Genomic DNA, 17,289 nt, shown 5'->3' with positions numbered 1-17,289 from the left:
ATCAAGTGAAGGATTTAAGTCTAAAAGAAGTTAGGTTCCTACAGTTCATAACCTCACACTTCTTATGCATAGTAAAAACAAGTTCTTAAGCTTACTGGAATAGAGAACTATTGTACAGTAAGAAAATACAAAGTAACTTTTTACTTTTACTTGTTAAAATAGTCACATACATATATAAATGAAATGATTTTACCACAGTGCATTCATTGATTGTGGCTCTTGCCATCTTGTGGCATCCAGGATCCTGGCTGAAAGGTTTTACCAGTGCTGGTGGGAGCCACCGAGGATTCTTCTTTTCCAAAGTACGGAGCGGAGGCATGCCCTTTAATCTGAGTTTGAACTGGTGGAGCCAAGTGTTCCTTGTTGCTCTCTTCTCTGAGGAGTTTTTCTTTTTCATGAAAGTCTTTGGTTTTCATTTTAATTTCTTCTTTATATTTTTCACTCTTCATTGTTTCCTGCAGGCATATATAAATGGAAGAAATCATTAAATTCCTAGTTAGAAGAAAACAAACTACAGGTTTTGTAAAAATAAAATAGCTAATAAAAAATAAAGTACATATATACATGATACTTGCCTTGCATTTAAATAATATATAGATATGTACAGGGTAAGTCTGAAAAAGCTATCTGATTATATATTGATGTTATTTTGAATTAAACAGCTATGTCCTTGTATACTATAATAAAAAGATGAGAAGGATAATGAAATAGAAATATTTACTACCCAGTAAGTGAAACAAACCACTTAACATGAAATATTACACAAGAGCATAAAAGTCACTCTTATCAAAGATTTTCTAAATTTAACAGCTATTTACTGTCTCAAAAACTAATCAGTGATTTGTACTTTTTTTGCAGATGAAGTGAAGGTGAGAGGGCCTCAGAAGGATGCTCCTGCCAGTCTCTTCTCTGTGGGACTTAAAGCATGGTTGCTAAGGCCACCCTCTATAGCGCCAGGACCAAGTCCCATCTATTTCCCTTTCGCCTCTGGAGTGGTATGGCAGTGAAGAGGAGGACAGAAATGGAATCAGAGTTCAGCAAGCCTTAGACACCAGTTCCAGAGAGGCACTTTGCTATTGGAAGTGCTTCCTCAAATCAGTGCAAGCAATTTGTGCAATGCAGTTTTGTCACTCAGATTTGCTATTCTATTTGTAAGGATCTATACCCCGAACAACAATCAATCTATTACTGTATTTCATTGAATACAAGACCATCAAATTTAAGATGCATTGCTGTTATATGTACCACTAAAAAAGGCAAACTCCTTCACACATCCTGATTTCAGAGATGTTAAAATTTGAAGATATGCATCTTAAAAACAGATGAAATAGTAATTACGTCTTTTACCTTTTTTGATTCCTTCTTCCTCTTCTATCTTAATTATTTCTAAATGGGTGAATTTTTTTTTTTCTTTTGGCTGCGCCTCACAGCTTGCGGGATCTTAGCTCCCCGACCAAGGATTGAATGGGTGCCCTCGGCAGAGTCCTCACTACTGGACTGCCGGGGAATTCCCTGGGTGAAATTTTTAATGTTCTTTTTGCTTATCTGTATTTTCTGATTTTTCTTTAAGAATATATTTATTGGGCTTCCCTGGTGGCACAGTGGTTGGGAGTCCACCTGCCGATGCAGGGGACACGGGTTCGTGCCCTGGTCCAGGAGGATCCCACATGCTGCGGAGCAGCTGGGCCCGTGAGCCATGGCCGCTGGGCCTGCGCGTCCGGAGCCTGTGCTCCGCAGCGGGAGAGGCCACAGCAGTGAGAGGCCCACGTACCGCAAAAAAGAAAGAAAAAAAAAAAGAATATATTTGTTATTTAAAATATGAATGTTAACATAACTAATAGCTGACAACATTGACAAAAACAAATTCTCCCAAGTTATTTTTAAATTTCAACATTTAAAGAAAATGACACATCTGGGACTTCCCTGGTGGCGCAGTGGTTAAGAATCCGCCTGCCATTGCAGGGGACACAGGTTCAAGCCCTGGTCCAGGAAGATCCCACATGCCACAGGGCAACTAAGCCTGCCTGCCACAACTGCTGAGCCTGCACGCCACAACTACTGAAGCCTGTGCGCCTAGAGCCCGTGCTCCGCAACAAGAGAAGCCACCGCAATGAGAAGCCTGCACACCACAACAAAGAGTAGCCCCCATTCGCCGGAACTAGAGAAAGCCCGAGCGCAGCAGCAAAGACCCAATGCAGCCAAAAATAAATAAATTTATTTTTTAAAATGGTTCCTTTAAAAAAAAGACAAATCTGGTTATTTAACTATATGATGCAATCTTTGTTTCTAACGTGAATTTCAAGCAATAATAGTTCTCCAAAAAGGTAAACACTGATATTTAAAATCACATTTAAAATAATGGTCTATACTTACAGGAAAAGATTTGAGGAGATTGTAGTGTTACAGACTTCTAGACACAAAGAAGGGCCCATCTAATGAAACCTCTCCTAAAGCAAACATGTGAGAGAAGGCGTATTTATAAATATTCTTGTAATTTCTATAACAGATCAATTCCCTATGAGTAATTTAATAACCACAGTAACTATGAGTTTAGGGACAGCTGCTATGAGTGAGGGTGAAAGTCAGGCTTTGCCTTTCGTAAACCCTGTAGAATTCTCAGGTGGGGTGACCATATGTCACAAAAGAAATCCCTCAATATGATACTGGAAATAATGGAAGTAGGTGGAAATATTTTTCAGTCTGAGGCCATCTCATCTTCACTTATCTCCAGACTTCAAGACCCTCTATGAACTGGTGTGTCAGCCAGGAGGCTCTTTCTCCTGAGCAGAATGAAAGGTTCAGGAGGGTTGAACTTGCACTAGTAGCCCACCACAGGGAGCAAGACACTACTGAGAAGCTGGTATAAAGCTTGCTTGGGTTGGTATAAGAGCATCAGTCACATTGCCTTTAGGGATTTCAGCTCTGCTGTTGCAGTCTTAACAGCTGGTGCAAGCCTATGCCTTCTGCATAAAAGGAAACTGAGGGCAGAGAGCTGTTCTTTCTTTTTTCCTGCCTTCATATAATTCCTCTTTACTCACCATTACTCTGCCAAGTAGTTTCTTTCTTATAATAGCTATTTAGGCCAATAAAAAGCCAATCTGAATATGTTAATTATTTTAATATGAAGATTAAATATTTCGGAGTTGAAAAACATGGAGACTATAGTTCTTCCTAGAAAATTATTTGTCTTTTTTTTTAAACTAATGGTTACCAGACCCCTGCCAACAGCTTCCAGAAAAATTACACAGAACATAAATCATTTGTGAAAGGAAATCTAGTTTTGTAAATATTTGGAATAGATAAAATGAAAGTAGTTAGGTGGAAAAAATAGGAATTTGTAGACTAAAAGAGAAACAGAAGTAATTCTGTAACAAAGCCTATTTCATAGCAGAAATTACTATAAAGCAAGGATTTTTCCCTTAATATTATTTCCTTGGAAACATATCACCTTAAGTCTCAATATGTTTATCAATAAAAACATTGTTTGTTTCAGCATTTTAGGGATAAACCAAGGGTAAGTAGGCCTTCACATAAATGTTTATATGTTTAAAGCAAATACTTATCCTTTTGCATACCACTTTTCTCCCTGTCAGTATTCTTTCACATTAAAAAAAAACAGTTGTATGGATTTTATCACTTGCATTATACCATGACTTACTTAATGTCTACCCCTATTTTTGTTTCCAATATATCACTTTTTCATTAAAAAAAACAGAACTCTGATGACTATCCACATAGGTAGTTCTTTGACCCAAACACATAGCTGCAATCCCAAATCTACCTTTTACTATCTATGACACCAAGAAAGTCAGTTAACTTTGTTCAGTCTCAGTTTCTTTATCTGAAAATGGGAACACAGTGACTATGTATATATAAAATTTACATCTCAAATACTCATATGCATACTGTTCACATTGTTAGACCTTCTGAAAGTTTGCAGTTAAAAACATGGGCTTTAGGGCTCCCCTGGTGGCGCAGTGGTTGAGAGTCCCCCTGCCGACGCAGGGGACGCGGGTTTGTGCCCCGGTCCGGGAAGTTCCCACATGCCGCGGAGCGGCTGGGTGCGTGAGCCATGGCCGCCGAGCCTGCGCGTCCGGAGCCTGTGCTCCGCAACGGGAGAGGCCACAGCAGTGAGAGGCCCGCGTACCGCAAAAAAAAAAAAAAAAAAAAAAACATGGGCTTTGAAGCAAGACAAACTGCATATAAATCTCAGTTTTGCCATTTACTAGCTGTGACCCTGTTAATGTTGCTTAACCTCTCTGTGTCTCAGTTTCCTTGTGTAAAATGGAGATTACAGTACTGCCTTCTTCTGTGGACTGTTGTAAAGACTGGGAAAGAACTGGCTATTGGGCAGTAATAGTACAACAGAAAACGTTACAGGTGGATTTTTAAATAGTGATTGTTTATTCTATTTCATTAAAAGTAAACACACCAAACTTATATCTGTCCCTCTTTCTCATCTCAGGGTAGAAATGTAGTCTCAATACTTATATCTTTAAGTACTTAAAAATTTAACCCACTAATTTGTGACATACATTGAATAACTTTGTTGTGAACATTTTTTAAATAGCAGGATCCCTACATCAATTGCTATCCTTATGAAGAATGAACAAAATTCATAATTTTGCCAGGATGAAAAAATCTCCAATTTAATGTGCTACAGTCTCCAACAAAGGCAGCAAACACTACCACTGGATTGAGAACAGAGGTGTTAGTAAGACATAATCTACTGGCTTGAAAACAAGATGGAGTAACTGGTGCCAGACTAGTTCTTCTGCCATAAACAGCTAGAAAACTGGACAAAAATACTAAACTTTTCAGATACTAAACAACAGCCAGTGCAGTACTGTGATCCTCGAGAGAGGGGAAACAAATGAGATAAGCCCTGTATCACCTCAGCTGGAGGCTGCTGCACAGGGTCAGGGAACCCAAGCAGAGGTTGGTTATCTCGCTGAGCTAAAGAGATAGAGATGGTTGGTTAGGAAGGCTGAGGAAGCTGAAATTTGTGGGGCACAGTACCAGAACACACACACAGACACACAGACACACACAGAGTTCTAGAAACCTGGATAGGGGTACCCTTGAGTGTTCAGCTGAGTATTAAACTGTATGTGGGTAGGGTGAGACTCTACAGGGCCAGGAAGGTCAATTTCTGGCTAAAGAATAACTACTGGGGAGCTGTAAACTGAACAACTGCTGCAGCTTGCATGAGACTAGGGGACATTCAAGTTCTAAAAAGCCAGAGATGCCTCACCAAACCTGCAGGGCATTTAGTATAAAGACTTCAGAAAGATCACTCCTTAGGAGTAAGAATAAATTGGCACAAGAGTTGAGGTAATTCTAGACCTGCACTGTCCAATACAGTAGCCACTAGCCAAATGTTGTTATTTAAATTAATTAAATTTTAAAATTTAGTTCCTTAATTGTACTAGGCACATTTCAAGTGTTTAGTAGCCAAATGTGACTAGTGGCTACCATATTGAAAAGCACAGATACAAAACATTTCCATTATTGCAGAAACTCCTATTGAACAGTACTGCTCTAGATCCACCTGAACAAAACTTAAAAATGAAGCATCCAAAAGTTTGGGCTGATTCACATGTAAATTAATATACTAAAAAAACAACAACAACAAAAAACCCTCAACATTTTTAAAAGGAAGACAACAAAACACAGACAGTAAACAATATACTATTTCAATGTTTATCATCCAATCAAGAAGTGAAGAAGGAAAGTGTGATCCAAAACCAGTCAACAGAAACATGATAGAAATGATGAAATTAATAGATAAGGACTTTATCACAGCTACTATAAATATGTTCAAAGACTTAAAAGAAAAATTAACATAAAGAGAAGAAAAGTTGGGCCTCCCTGGTGGCGCAGTGGTTGAGAGTCCGCCTGCCGATGCAGGGGATACGGGTTCGTGCCCCGGTCTGGGAGGATCCCATATGCCGCGGAGCGGCTGGGCCCGTGAGCCATGGCCGCTGGGCCTGCGCATCCGGAGCCTGTGCTCCGCAACGGGAGAGGCCACAACAGTGAGAGGCCCGCATACCGCAAAAAGAAAAAAAAAAAAAAAGAGAAGAAAAGTAGAAACATTTAAAAAGAACCAAATGTAACTTCTAGAGGTGAAAAATACAATACATGAAATAAAAAATGTAATGGATACGCTTAACAGCAGATTAGACCCTGCAGAAGAAAAGAAAAATGAATCTGAAAACAAGGCAACGGAAACTATCCAAACTGAAGCAAAAGAGAGAGAAAATAGCTTAAAAACTGAACCAGAGCCTCAGTGAGCTGTGGGGCAATATTAAGCAGTCTTACATACATGTAACTGGAATCACAGAAAGAGAAGAAAGAGGAAGGAGAAAAAATAATGACTAAAAAATATATCAAATAGATAAACATATAAATCTACATATCCAAGAAACTAAAAAAACTCCAAGTAGGAAAAATACAAAACCAAAGCATATCAAAACCAAATTGCTAAAAACTAATGATAAAAGAGAAAATCTTAAAATAAGCTACAAAAGAAAGACATTTATGAGACAAAGATAAATACTATTGAGTTCTCATCATAAACAATGCAAGGTACAAAACAATGGAATGACTTTAATACACTGAAAGAAAATAAAAACTGTCAATTTAGAATTCTATATCCAGTGGAAACATCCTTTAAAAATGAAGGCATAATGACAGTTTCAGACAAAAAAAAAATAGATGTTTTTGTCACAAGCAAACCTCTATTACAAGAACATTAAAGGAAGTATTAAATACTTTAGGTTGAAAAAATGATACAATATGGAAACTTGAATCTACATAAAGGAATGAATAGTGCCAAAAATATCAGAATGAAGGACTTCATTGCAGGGAAAAATGTTAGACTTTGGGACACTCTGCTAGGTACTCAATGCCCTTTGATTTTATGTCTACCCACTCCCAGCTCCTTGAGCCCATGAGGAGCGTCATCACATTGTGCATTGAAACTACTGCTATAGATTTTGAGGGTTATCATCACTGTACCCCCATCAGAAGGACTTCTCAAGCTTTGCAAAGATGTCAGTTACCACTAAATAGAAGAGAAGTACAGCCTGAAATGCAAGAGGACTATTGTGACCATATGCAGCCCTCAGATTGATAGTACTACCTGGGAGACAGATGATGCCTCATTCCCTCCCTACTCCCACCTGACAAAGAGCCTCTGCCCACCAAACCTTCCATGTCTTGCACCACTGTCCTGGCTTCCCTGGCCTGGGATTTGAAGCAGTATGCCAACAATGGCCCTTCTCCACTGAAGCTGAATCTGGTGGGGTGGACAGTCAGAAAGTCATGCATGAGGTTAACTCGTTTCTGAGAAGGTCACATCAAAGAGTCCCCTGTAGTGAAGTACTGAAGGATATCATTCTCAACCAATCTGAGGGAAGAAGAGAAAGAAACCATACTGACAATAGAGAAAGCACAAGCTGTACCAAAATCTGATATTTCAGAACTTTTCCTAAGTATATTGTTTATGAATGACTATTGTTCTGTGACAATCCCTCTCACATCAACAGGCACCAGGGGTGTTCAGTTGGAGCAAATTAGCTTAGGCTTGAGTTGTTTACAGAGCCTTAATATTGGAAAAATAGACAAACTCAGTTGTGAAAAGTATTGTTAAATGTTTGAATTTATATATTTTTCTACATCAAATTATAAATTACCATTGTTTGTGAAGGATTACATTGAAAAAAGATTTTTAAAAAAAAGCTCTGGATGTGTTTAACAAGCTTAACCCTGTTTTTGTAGTTTAGACAAGTTAATGGTTATTTATTGTGCACTATTTATTAATTCAGTGATGAGAACTCAAGCCCCTAAAAGGTTGCAGCTCAAGGCCTTTTCAGTGCCACTTCTTTGCTAAGAGCCCTGCTTAAGAGCCCTTTTGGTAGCTGTCCTGTTGTTGTACTACGTGTTGCAAATTGCTAAGTGTGGTAATCACAAAATCATTTTTAAAGTTGTTTTTTTTTAACTAATAAAATACAGACAAATATTAAAGCTTGAAAATGCAGTCTTTAAACATGTTGACTCAAAGACGTTAGGAATTATATTATCCCACTCTAATCATATAGTCCCTTATGTGAAAATCTAGTACACATGACTTTTGGTGTAGAAATGGTGAAGAAATCAGCTCTAATATACAGTTATAGCTGCGGGAGGTACTATAACAGATCTGGATACTTGGACTATAAAAAAGAGGTGAAACAAACGGCAGAATAGGACTAGAGGTCTCTGCGATGATGCCTTGGGAGAGATAAAGGACACTGAGGCAATGCAAACCTGAACCTTGGAACCGTACTCTAGCATCTGAGAGAAGAGAGAGAGAGCTGTCCACAAGTGCTCTCTGATGAAGTCATCTTGACTGGAAGAAAATTTCATCACTCAGTGAGTACTGGAGAAAGAAAAGGGCTGAGAAATATCTGAGTGAGTTAAAACAGTTTCCCAAAGATTTTTCTGTCTCAGGTATCCAAGTCATTCTGCATCTCTGGGGCCACACTTGGACAAGAGGTGAAAGAGTGAACAATTCTGAGTCTACGCTATTAAACAGAATTGAGTATTTGGATATAGATCTAAGCATACATACAACAGCATTTAGGAATATCTATTATTACACATATACCTTGTGGACAAGGGCAGATAAGTACAAATTAAAAATTACCCATCATTAATAATTTATGTAAAGTATCACTAGTATTTTTAAATTTAGTGTGCTTATTTGTATGTGCCATATGTATGTATAAATAAAAAAGAAAAATGGTTTTCATGACATAATTCAGGAGCTCAATCCCCTAACCCTGTTTCTCTCTTTAGAGTCTCAGCTTAGCAAAGCGAAAATTCTTCTGTCAAGGAATATTTCAGTAATACACTCTATGTACATATATATGATGGTGTGATATTCATGTTAAAGATAAAATTCCATAATAATAGACTTCAAAATTATTTTATAATTTTTATACAGATAGACCTGGAAATGGAATAGAGCTAATGGTCAGTTCTTTATTAGGGAATTATGAAGTTTGTTCTAAAAGTGCTATGAAGCACAGGGAGATCAGCTCGGTGCTTTGTGACCGCCTGGAGGGGTGGGATAGGGAGGGTGGGAGGGAGACGCAAAAGGGAGGGGATATGGGAACATATGTATATGTATAACTGATTAAATTTGTTATAAAGCAGAAAAATAAATAAAATAAATAAAATAAAATAAAAGTGCTATGAACCCAGCCAGGAAAAATGGCAGGCAGAATACAGTTATACATAACAACCCATTTCTTCCTTGAGAGCCTGGCTCCACACTCCTCTGGAGTTTGGTATTTATAAATGGTCTCCATTTGGTTTCAAGTACTTGTGAATTCCACGTATACCATATATAACTACGTTCAAACTTAAGTACAAAAGAAATCCCAAGATAAAAAATCTAAATACAGTTTAAAGTAAATTCAACAGTGCTTCATTGTTAGAAAGTTACCATATTCAAAAGCAAGTAAAGACTTAAAAGTCAGTCTTAACGGATATTGATAAAATTTCCCATGTCAGTAAATTCTTTTTTAGCCTTCTACAGGAACAAAACCATGGCCATTTCATAATGATCCAGTTATATTACATACAAAAAACAGGAACCTAAATTTTTTTTAAGTTTTAGTTTAAAATTATAAATTAGCAATACATTTGTGGCAAAAGCTTAGTGTAAATATATCTTTAATAAGGATATATCTACTGGATGTAGATATATACTTTTCAAAGTACACATAAGATAAAGATACAGTGAAAATTTTGGTCTTAGAAACAGATCAACTTTCTAAAATATTTAAATTACTAAATACATTCTCCCCTACCCATACATTTTCACCTCTCACTAGACCATGTGATATATATAATATAAATATATTTGACTTTGACAGCCCCATTTTCTTTCCATAATTTAAACTATACATACTAATGAATAATTTTTATTTTAATCAACATTAAAAATTTTAAAGTATGACTACACTGCTTTTGAGTCTATTTAAAAATATTTTGGGGGCTTCCCTGGTGGCGCAGTGGTTGAGAGTCTGCCTGCCGGTGCAGGGGACACGGGTTCGTGCCCCGGTCCAGGAAGATCCCACATGCCGTGGAGCGGTTGGGCCTGTGAGCCATGGCCGCTGAGCCTGCGCGTCCGGAGCCTGTGCTCCGCAATGGGAGAGGCCACAACAGTGAGAGGCCCGCGTACTGCAAAAAAAAACCAAAATTTTTTTTTGAAAAATACAAAAAGATTGAGTAAATAGATTTAAGTGAAGACTTGACATAAAGTATGGTACAGGTCCTCAAACCTTAGAGACATATGGTTACTGTAACATGGTCTCCTCCAGAAAGTAGCCTCCCAGTATATGCCACATACTCCACCCAGTAATCAACATGATTATAATGGGAATTTGATTTGTAACTGTTTCACAATGTTCTAAGATGAATATTCTTTTTACAGTGTCAACTTTATAACATACCAAGAAACAATTTAGACCTAACAATAGCAGTAGCAATGCCTAAGCTTGAAAATATTGCCAAATTGTTTAATTAAACTACACTTTCTAGTTCAAGCTGAACTGCCAGGATGAAATAGTAAGTTATTATATCACCCTTTTTCAATGTATGAAAGAGAGAAGAGAAAAAAAGAGGGGAGGTTATGAGGTCACCAAAATGTTATGAGATCACCAAAAGGTACTCTGTGCTCAGACCAGAGGCGATGCCTGTTGGATCAGTAATCAAAAATGAATTTAATCTTGTCCGGGTGGGAGTAGAAGCCAAAATGGTAAATAAATGACAGAGCGTAGGTTAGTATGATAGCACTGGGTTGCAAAGAAATCTATTAGAATGAAACAACAACCAAGCAAGTTCTGCTTACAGAAGCTGCTCCTGCTATGTGTTCTTGCCAATCACTAGTGTGCCTCTGCCAAGTCAATGTCACCTTTAATTTATTCACATTCAAGTCTGCTGCAAACAGACTTTGATCAATCACAATAATGAAAATGTAGACTGAGTTTTGTTGTTTTGACATGCTTTCTTGAACTTTTCTCCTTCATTTTTTCAAAACACTTCTAATTGCAAGAAGTTGATCTCAATGGTTCCTGTTATTTGAGGGAACAATTGTTAAGGTTTGTTTATATTCCTTGCTGGCTAGGAATTTCTGGCACTGAGTTTTCTTTCTTTGAACTTGAGCCAGATTAATTATTAAATCTCAAAATGTCACTAAAATGAACTAATCACAGAGCTCAAGTCATTAATAGTTTTGCAGGTGGTATTTCCCTTAATAAAACAAGTGAACTTCCATATATATATTAAAAAAAGACCTTTGAGCATAAAGACACAATCATTTAATTGAAAAAGGAATTTAGCAGTTAAACATTAATAAAAAAATAATTAGAGTCATTTAATATTAGTCCTATTTAATTGAACTGCCCTGGTGGGAGACAAAGAAAACCTTGCCCCCTTGCGTGAGAAGGGGAAAGACCATAATCCCTGGAAGAGAAGGCAATGTCAGGTCCCCGTGGCTTTCCGGGCATGGACTTTGAGAGTGGGAAAGAAATGGCAGAGAGGCTGGAGCCCTGGAGGAAAAAGAAGGTTCCATCTGTGAATGACTGCTAACATTTATTGCACTGTTATGTGCCAGCTGCTGTAGGGAGAAAAGAGTTCTTCTCTCCGAGGTTGAGAAAGGGAAGTAGAGGAGCTGGGCAAGAAGGTGAGACACAGAGTTAGAGAAGCTGCAGCTCCCGCTATACAGAATCTGCCCTAGAGATTCAAAGATGTCATGGCCGGAGGTTTCCCTCCCCAGGACCTAAGGCAGGGATACTGTCCCCCGATGAAAGGGACAACAGGACCTGGAGCCCTGAAAGATATACTCATTCATTCATGCATTTTTCATTCAATAAATACATACTGAGCACCTACAGTTCAAGGCCCTGGGGATACAGAGGATAAAACCTGGCTCCGACTCTTATGAAGCTTCCTTGTGGGTAGAGAGGAGGACAGGCAAAGGCGGTGACTTTTGGAGGACTCAAGGTAGGGAAGAGCTGAGTTAGCACCAATGGCCAAGTACCAGGCTAATGCTTATGGGTTCTTTCCTATTTTCTCATTCACTCATTCATTGGTTCATTCACACATTGAGAGCCCACTATGTGCCAAGGATAAAGAGTTAAAAGAAACAATTTTTTACCCTGTTCTTAAGGAACTCACAATCTAGGAAAGAGAGATGGGTAAAAGATTAATTAAATTTACAATATGATAAGTTCTGTGATAATATCAAGTAAAGAATGTTATGAGACTGCAGAAGAAAAGTTGGTGTTCCTATTATTCTCCACAGGGTGGGGAGTAGGGGGTTAGAAATGACTTGCTAGAGAAGATGATGCCTGAGTCTTAACAACAGGAATTAACCAGAAAACTGAGAAGAGGGGGCATTCTGGGAAGAGGTACGTGCGCACTTAGAGGTATGAAGGAGTAAAGCACACAGCAAATTCAGGATACTGTAAGCAGTTCATACGGCATGAAGAGGCCAGGCACTGTTCTAGATCCGAGAGATACAGCAGGGAACACGAGGCAGTTCCTGCTCTCATGAGGCTTAAATTCTAGAACGAAGAGAGAAATGATAAACCAGCAAATATAAGCTAACTGGTAACTGCCGGCTACTGCCATATCCTTCTCATTTAATCAGCCTGCCCGTTGGGTTTACTAAGAAACAGGAAACTTGAAATAGTAAACTAGCAAAGGAGTAAACAGATCTTTCTTTAGCTCCTTTTCAATGTTCTTTTTTCCCCTCTAAATCACTTTTTTTTCTATAATAATAAATCTTGAAACAAACACTGAAATTTAAACAAAAATCTATGAAGTCAAAGTGGAAATCACTTACAATTTCATATTCACTGTTGAAAAGTCTGGAGTATATAATTATATACTTTCCCCTATAATACATATACATTTATAATATGAATATATCTAATTTACAAATGTATATTTATAATTATAAATAAGATGTGCATATTGTTTCATAAATTGGTTTTTCACTTAATATTTTCCAGACATCTTTTGGTGTCAATATATAGATGTATATTATCCTTTTTTTGAAATTAATGTATATTTTACTACTTATTCTTTACTATTTTTTACTTTTTTAAGTTAAAGTATAGATGACTGACAATATTATATTAGTTTCAGGTGTATAATACAGTGATCTGATATTTTTATAGATTATGTATTCTAATAAAGTTCTTATAAAACATTGAGTATATTCCCTCAATGTGTGATGTGATGTGCATTACATCCTTCTTATTTATTATTTTTTTAAAAAGAGTGTTCTCATATGTTTTTTTAATATATATATATATATATATATATATATAAGTTATTTATTTATTTATTTATTAAACATCTTTATTGGAGTATAATTGCTTTACAATGGTGTGTTAGTTTCTGCTTTATAACAAAGTGAATCAGTTATACATATACATATGTCCCCATATTTCTTCCCTCTTACGTCTCCCTCCCTCCCACCCTCCCTATCCCACCCCTCTAGGTGGTCACAAAGCACCAACCTGATCTCCCTGTGTTATGCGGTTGCTTCCCACTAGCTATCTATTTTACATTTGGTAGTGTATATACGTCCATGCCACTCTCTCACTTTGTCCCAGCTTACCCTTCCCCCTCCCTGTACCCTCAAGTCCATTCTCTAGTAGGTCTGTATCTTTATTCCCGTCTTGCCCCTAGGTTCTTCATGACCATTTTTTCTTTTTTTGGATTCCATATCTATGTGTTAGCATACGGTATTTGTTTTTCTCTTTCTGACTTACTTCACTCTGTATGACAGACTCTAGATCCATCCACCTCACTACATATACCTCAAGTTTGTTTCTTTTTTATGGCTGAGTAATATTCCATTGTATACATGTGCCACATCTACTTTATCCATTCATCTGTTGATGGACACTTAGGTTGCTTCCATATCCTGGCTATTGTAAACAGAGCTGCAATGAACATTTTGGTACATGACTCTCCTTCATGTGTTTGTTGGCAATCTGTATATCTTCTTTGGAGAAATCTCTATTTAGGTCTTCTGCCCATTTTTGGACTGGGTAGTTTGTTTTTTTGATAGTGAGCTGCATGAGCTGCTTGTAAATTTTGGAGATTAATCCTTTGTCAGTTGCTTCATTTGCAAGTATTTTCTCCCATTCTGAGGGTTGTCTTCTCGTCTTATGGTTTCCTTTGCTGTGCAAAAGCCTTGAAGTTTCATTAGGTCCCATTTGTTTATTTTCTTTTTTATTTCCATTTCTCTAGGAGGTGGGTCAAAAAGGATCTTGCTGTGATTTATGTCATAGAGTGTTCTGCCTATGTTTTCCTCTAAGAGTTTTATAGTGTCTGGCCTTACATTTAGGTCTTTAATCCATTTTGAGTTTATTTTTGTGTATGGTGTTAGGGAGTGTTCTAATTTCATCCTTTTACATGTAGCTGTCCAGTTTTCCCAGCAACACTTATTGAAGAGGCTGTTTTTTCCCCAGTGTATGTTCTTGCAACCTTTATCAAAGATAAGGTGACCATATGTGCGTGGGTTTATCACTCGGCTTTCTATCCTGTTCCATTGATCTGTATTTATGTTTTTGTGCCAGTACCATACAGTCTTGATTACTGTAGCTTTGTAGTATAGTCTGAAGTCAGGGAGCCTGATTCCTCCAGCTCTGTTTTTCTTTCTCAAGATTGCTTTGGCTATTCGGGGTCTTTTGTGTTTCCATACAAATTGTGAAATCTTTTCTTCTAGTTCTGTGAAAAATGCCAGTGGTAGTTTGATAGGGATTGCATTGAATCTGTAGATTGCTTTGGGTAGTAGAGTCATTTTCACAGTGTTGATTCTTCCAATCCAAGAACATGGTATATCTCTCCATCTATTTGTATCATCTTTAATTTCTTTCATCAGTGTCTTATAATTTTCTGCATACAGGTCTTTTGTCTCCTTAGGTAGGTTTATTCCTAGATATTTTATTCTTTTTGTTGCAATGGTAAATGGGAGTGTTTTCTTAATTTCACTTTCAGATATTTCATCATTAGTGTATAGAAATGCAAGAGATTTCTGTGCATTAATTTTGTATCCTGCTACCTTAGCAAATTCATTGATTAGCTCTAGTGGTTTTCTGTTAGCATCTTTAGGATTCTCTATGTATAGTATCATGTCATCTGCAAACAGTGACAGCTTTACTTCCTCTTTTCTGATTTGGATTCCTTTTATTTCTCTTTCTTCTGCAATTGATGTGGCTCAAAATTCCAAAACCATGTTGAATAATAGTGGTGAGAGTGGGCAACCTTGTCTTGTTCCTGATCTTAGTGGAAATGGTTTTAGTTTTTCACCATTGAGGATGATGTTCGCTGTGGGTTTGTCATATATGGCCTTTATTATGTTGAGGAAAGTTCCCTCCATGCTTACTTTCTGGAGGGTTTTTATCATAAATGGGTGTTGAATTTTGTTGAAAGCTTTCTCTGCATCTATTGAGATGATCATATGGCTTTTTTGCTTAAATTTATTATGATTATTATTATTTTTCTATTTTTTTGTGGTACGCGGGCCTCTCACCACTGTGGCCTCTCCCACTGCGGAGCACAGGCTCCGGACGTGCAGGCTCAGCGGCCATGGCCCATGGGCCCATCCGCTCCATGGCATGTGGGATCCTCCCGAACCGGGGCACGAACCCGTGTCCCCTGCATCGGCAGGCGGACCCTCAACCACTGCGCCACCAGGGAAGCCCAATTTGTTAATATGTTCTATCACATTGCTTGATCTGTGTATATTGAAGAATCCTTGCATTCTTGGGATAAACCCCACTTGATCATGGTGTATGATCCTTTTAATGTGCTGTTGCATTCTGGCTGCTAGTATTTTGTTGAGGAATTTTGCATCTATGATCATCAGTGATATTGGCCTGTTGTTTTCTTTCTTTGTGACACCTTTGTCTGGTTTTGGTATCAGGGTGATGGTGGCCTCGTAGAATGGGTTTCGGAGTGTTCCTCATTTTGGAAGAGTTTGAGAAGGATAGGTGTTAGCTCTTCTCTAAATGTTTGATAGAATTCTCCTGTGAAGCCATATAGTCCTGGGCTTTTGTTTGTTGGAAGGTTTTTAATCACAGTCTCAGTTTCAGTGCTTGTGATTGGTCTGTTCATATTTTCTATTTCTTCCTGGTTCAGTCTCAGAGGGTTGTGCATTTCTGAGAACTTGTCCATTTCTTCCAGGTTGTCCAGTTTATTGGCATATAGTTGCTTGTAGTAATCTCTCATGATCCTTTGTATTTCTGCAGTGTCAGTTGTTACTTCTCCTTTTTCATTTCTAATTCTATTGATTTGAGTCTTCTCCCTTTTTTTCTTGATGAGTCTGGCTAATGGTTTATCACTTTTGTTTATCTTCTCAAAGAACCAGCTTTTAGTTTTATTGATCTTTGGTACCGTTTCCTTAATGTCTTTTTCATTTATTTCTGATCTGACCTTTATGATTTCTTTCCTTTTGCTAACTTTGGGGTTTTTTGTTCTTCTTTCTCCAATTGCTTTAGGTGTAAGGTTAGGTTGTTTATTTGAGATCTTTCTTGTTTCTTAAGGTAGAATTGTATTGCTATAAACTTCCCTCTTAGAACTGCTTTTGTTGCAGCCCATAGGTTTTGGGTCGTCGTGTTTTCATTATCATTTGTTTCTAGGTATTTTTTGACTTCTTTGATTTCTTCAGTGGTCTCTTGGTTATTAAGTACTGTATTGTTTAGCCTCCATGTGTTTGTATTTTTTACAGATTTCTTCCTGTAACTGATATCTAGTCTCATAGCGTTGTGGTCGGAAAACATACTTGATATGATTTCAATTTTCTCAAATTTATCAAGGCCCTGACACCTGGCTGAAGCACCAAGAGCCTGTCAGCCACACGGCTCAGAATAAAAGGGCGAAAAGAAAGAAAGAAAGGAAGGAAGGAAGGAAGGAAGGAAGGAAGGAAGAAAGAAAGGAAGAAAGGAAAGAAAGGAAGAAAGGGAGAAAGGGAGAAAGGAAGAAAGAAGATAAAATAAATTAAAATAAAATAAAAAATAATTATTACAAAAAATTTTTAAGTAATAAAAAAAGAAGAGAGCAACCAAACCAAAAAACAAATCCACCAATGATAATGAGTGCTAAAAACTATACTTAAAAAAAAGAAAAAAAAAAGGACAGACAGAACCCTAGGACAAATGGTAAAAGCAAAGCTATACAGACAAAATCACACACAGAAGCATACACATACACACT

At 37.5% G+C, this 17,289-nt stretch overlaps 1 protein-coding gene across 1 annotated transcript in view; it reads right to left on the bottom strand.

Moving 5' to 3' along the window:
* Nucleotides 1-133: 133 nt before the first annotated feature.
* NDUFAF2 (NADH:ubiquinone oxidoreductase complex assembly factor 2) overlaps nucleotides 134-17,289 on the bottom strand; it is a 180,316-nt gene continuing 163,160 nt past the window's right edge. The window contains exon 4 of the mRNA XM_081233391.1: nucleotides 134-455. Within this exon, the coding sequence (XP_081089517.1) occupies nucleotides 204-455 (252 nt within the window). The 3' untranslated portion in view covers nucleotides 134-203. The remainder of the gene's footprint in view (nucleotides 456-17,289) is intronic.

Source organism: Mesoplodon bidens (genome assembly GCF_964165515.1).
Source record: "Mesoplodon bidens genome assembly, chromosome: 4".
Classification (NCBI taxonomy): Eukaryota; Metazoa; Chordata; class Mammalia; order Artiodactyla; family Ziphiidae; genus Mesoplodon; species Mesoplodon bidens.
Note: the sequence above shows the minus strand (reverse complement) of the source record. Positions and strands in the feature narration are given on the sequence as shown.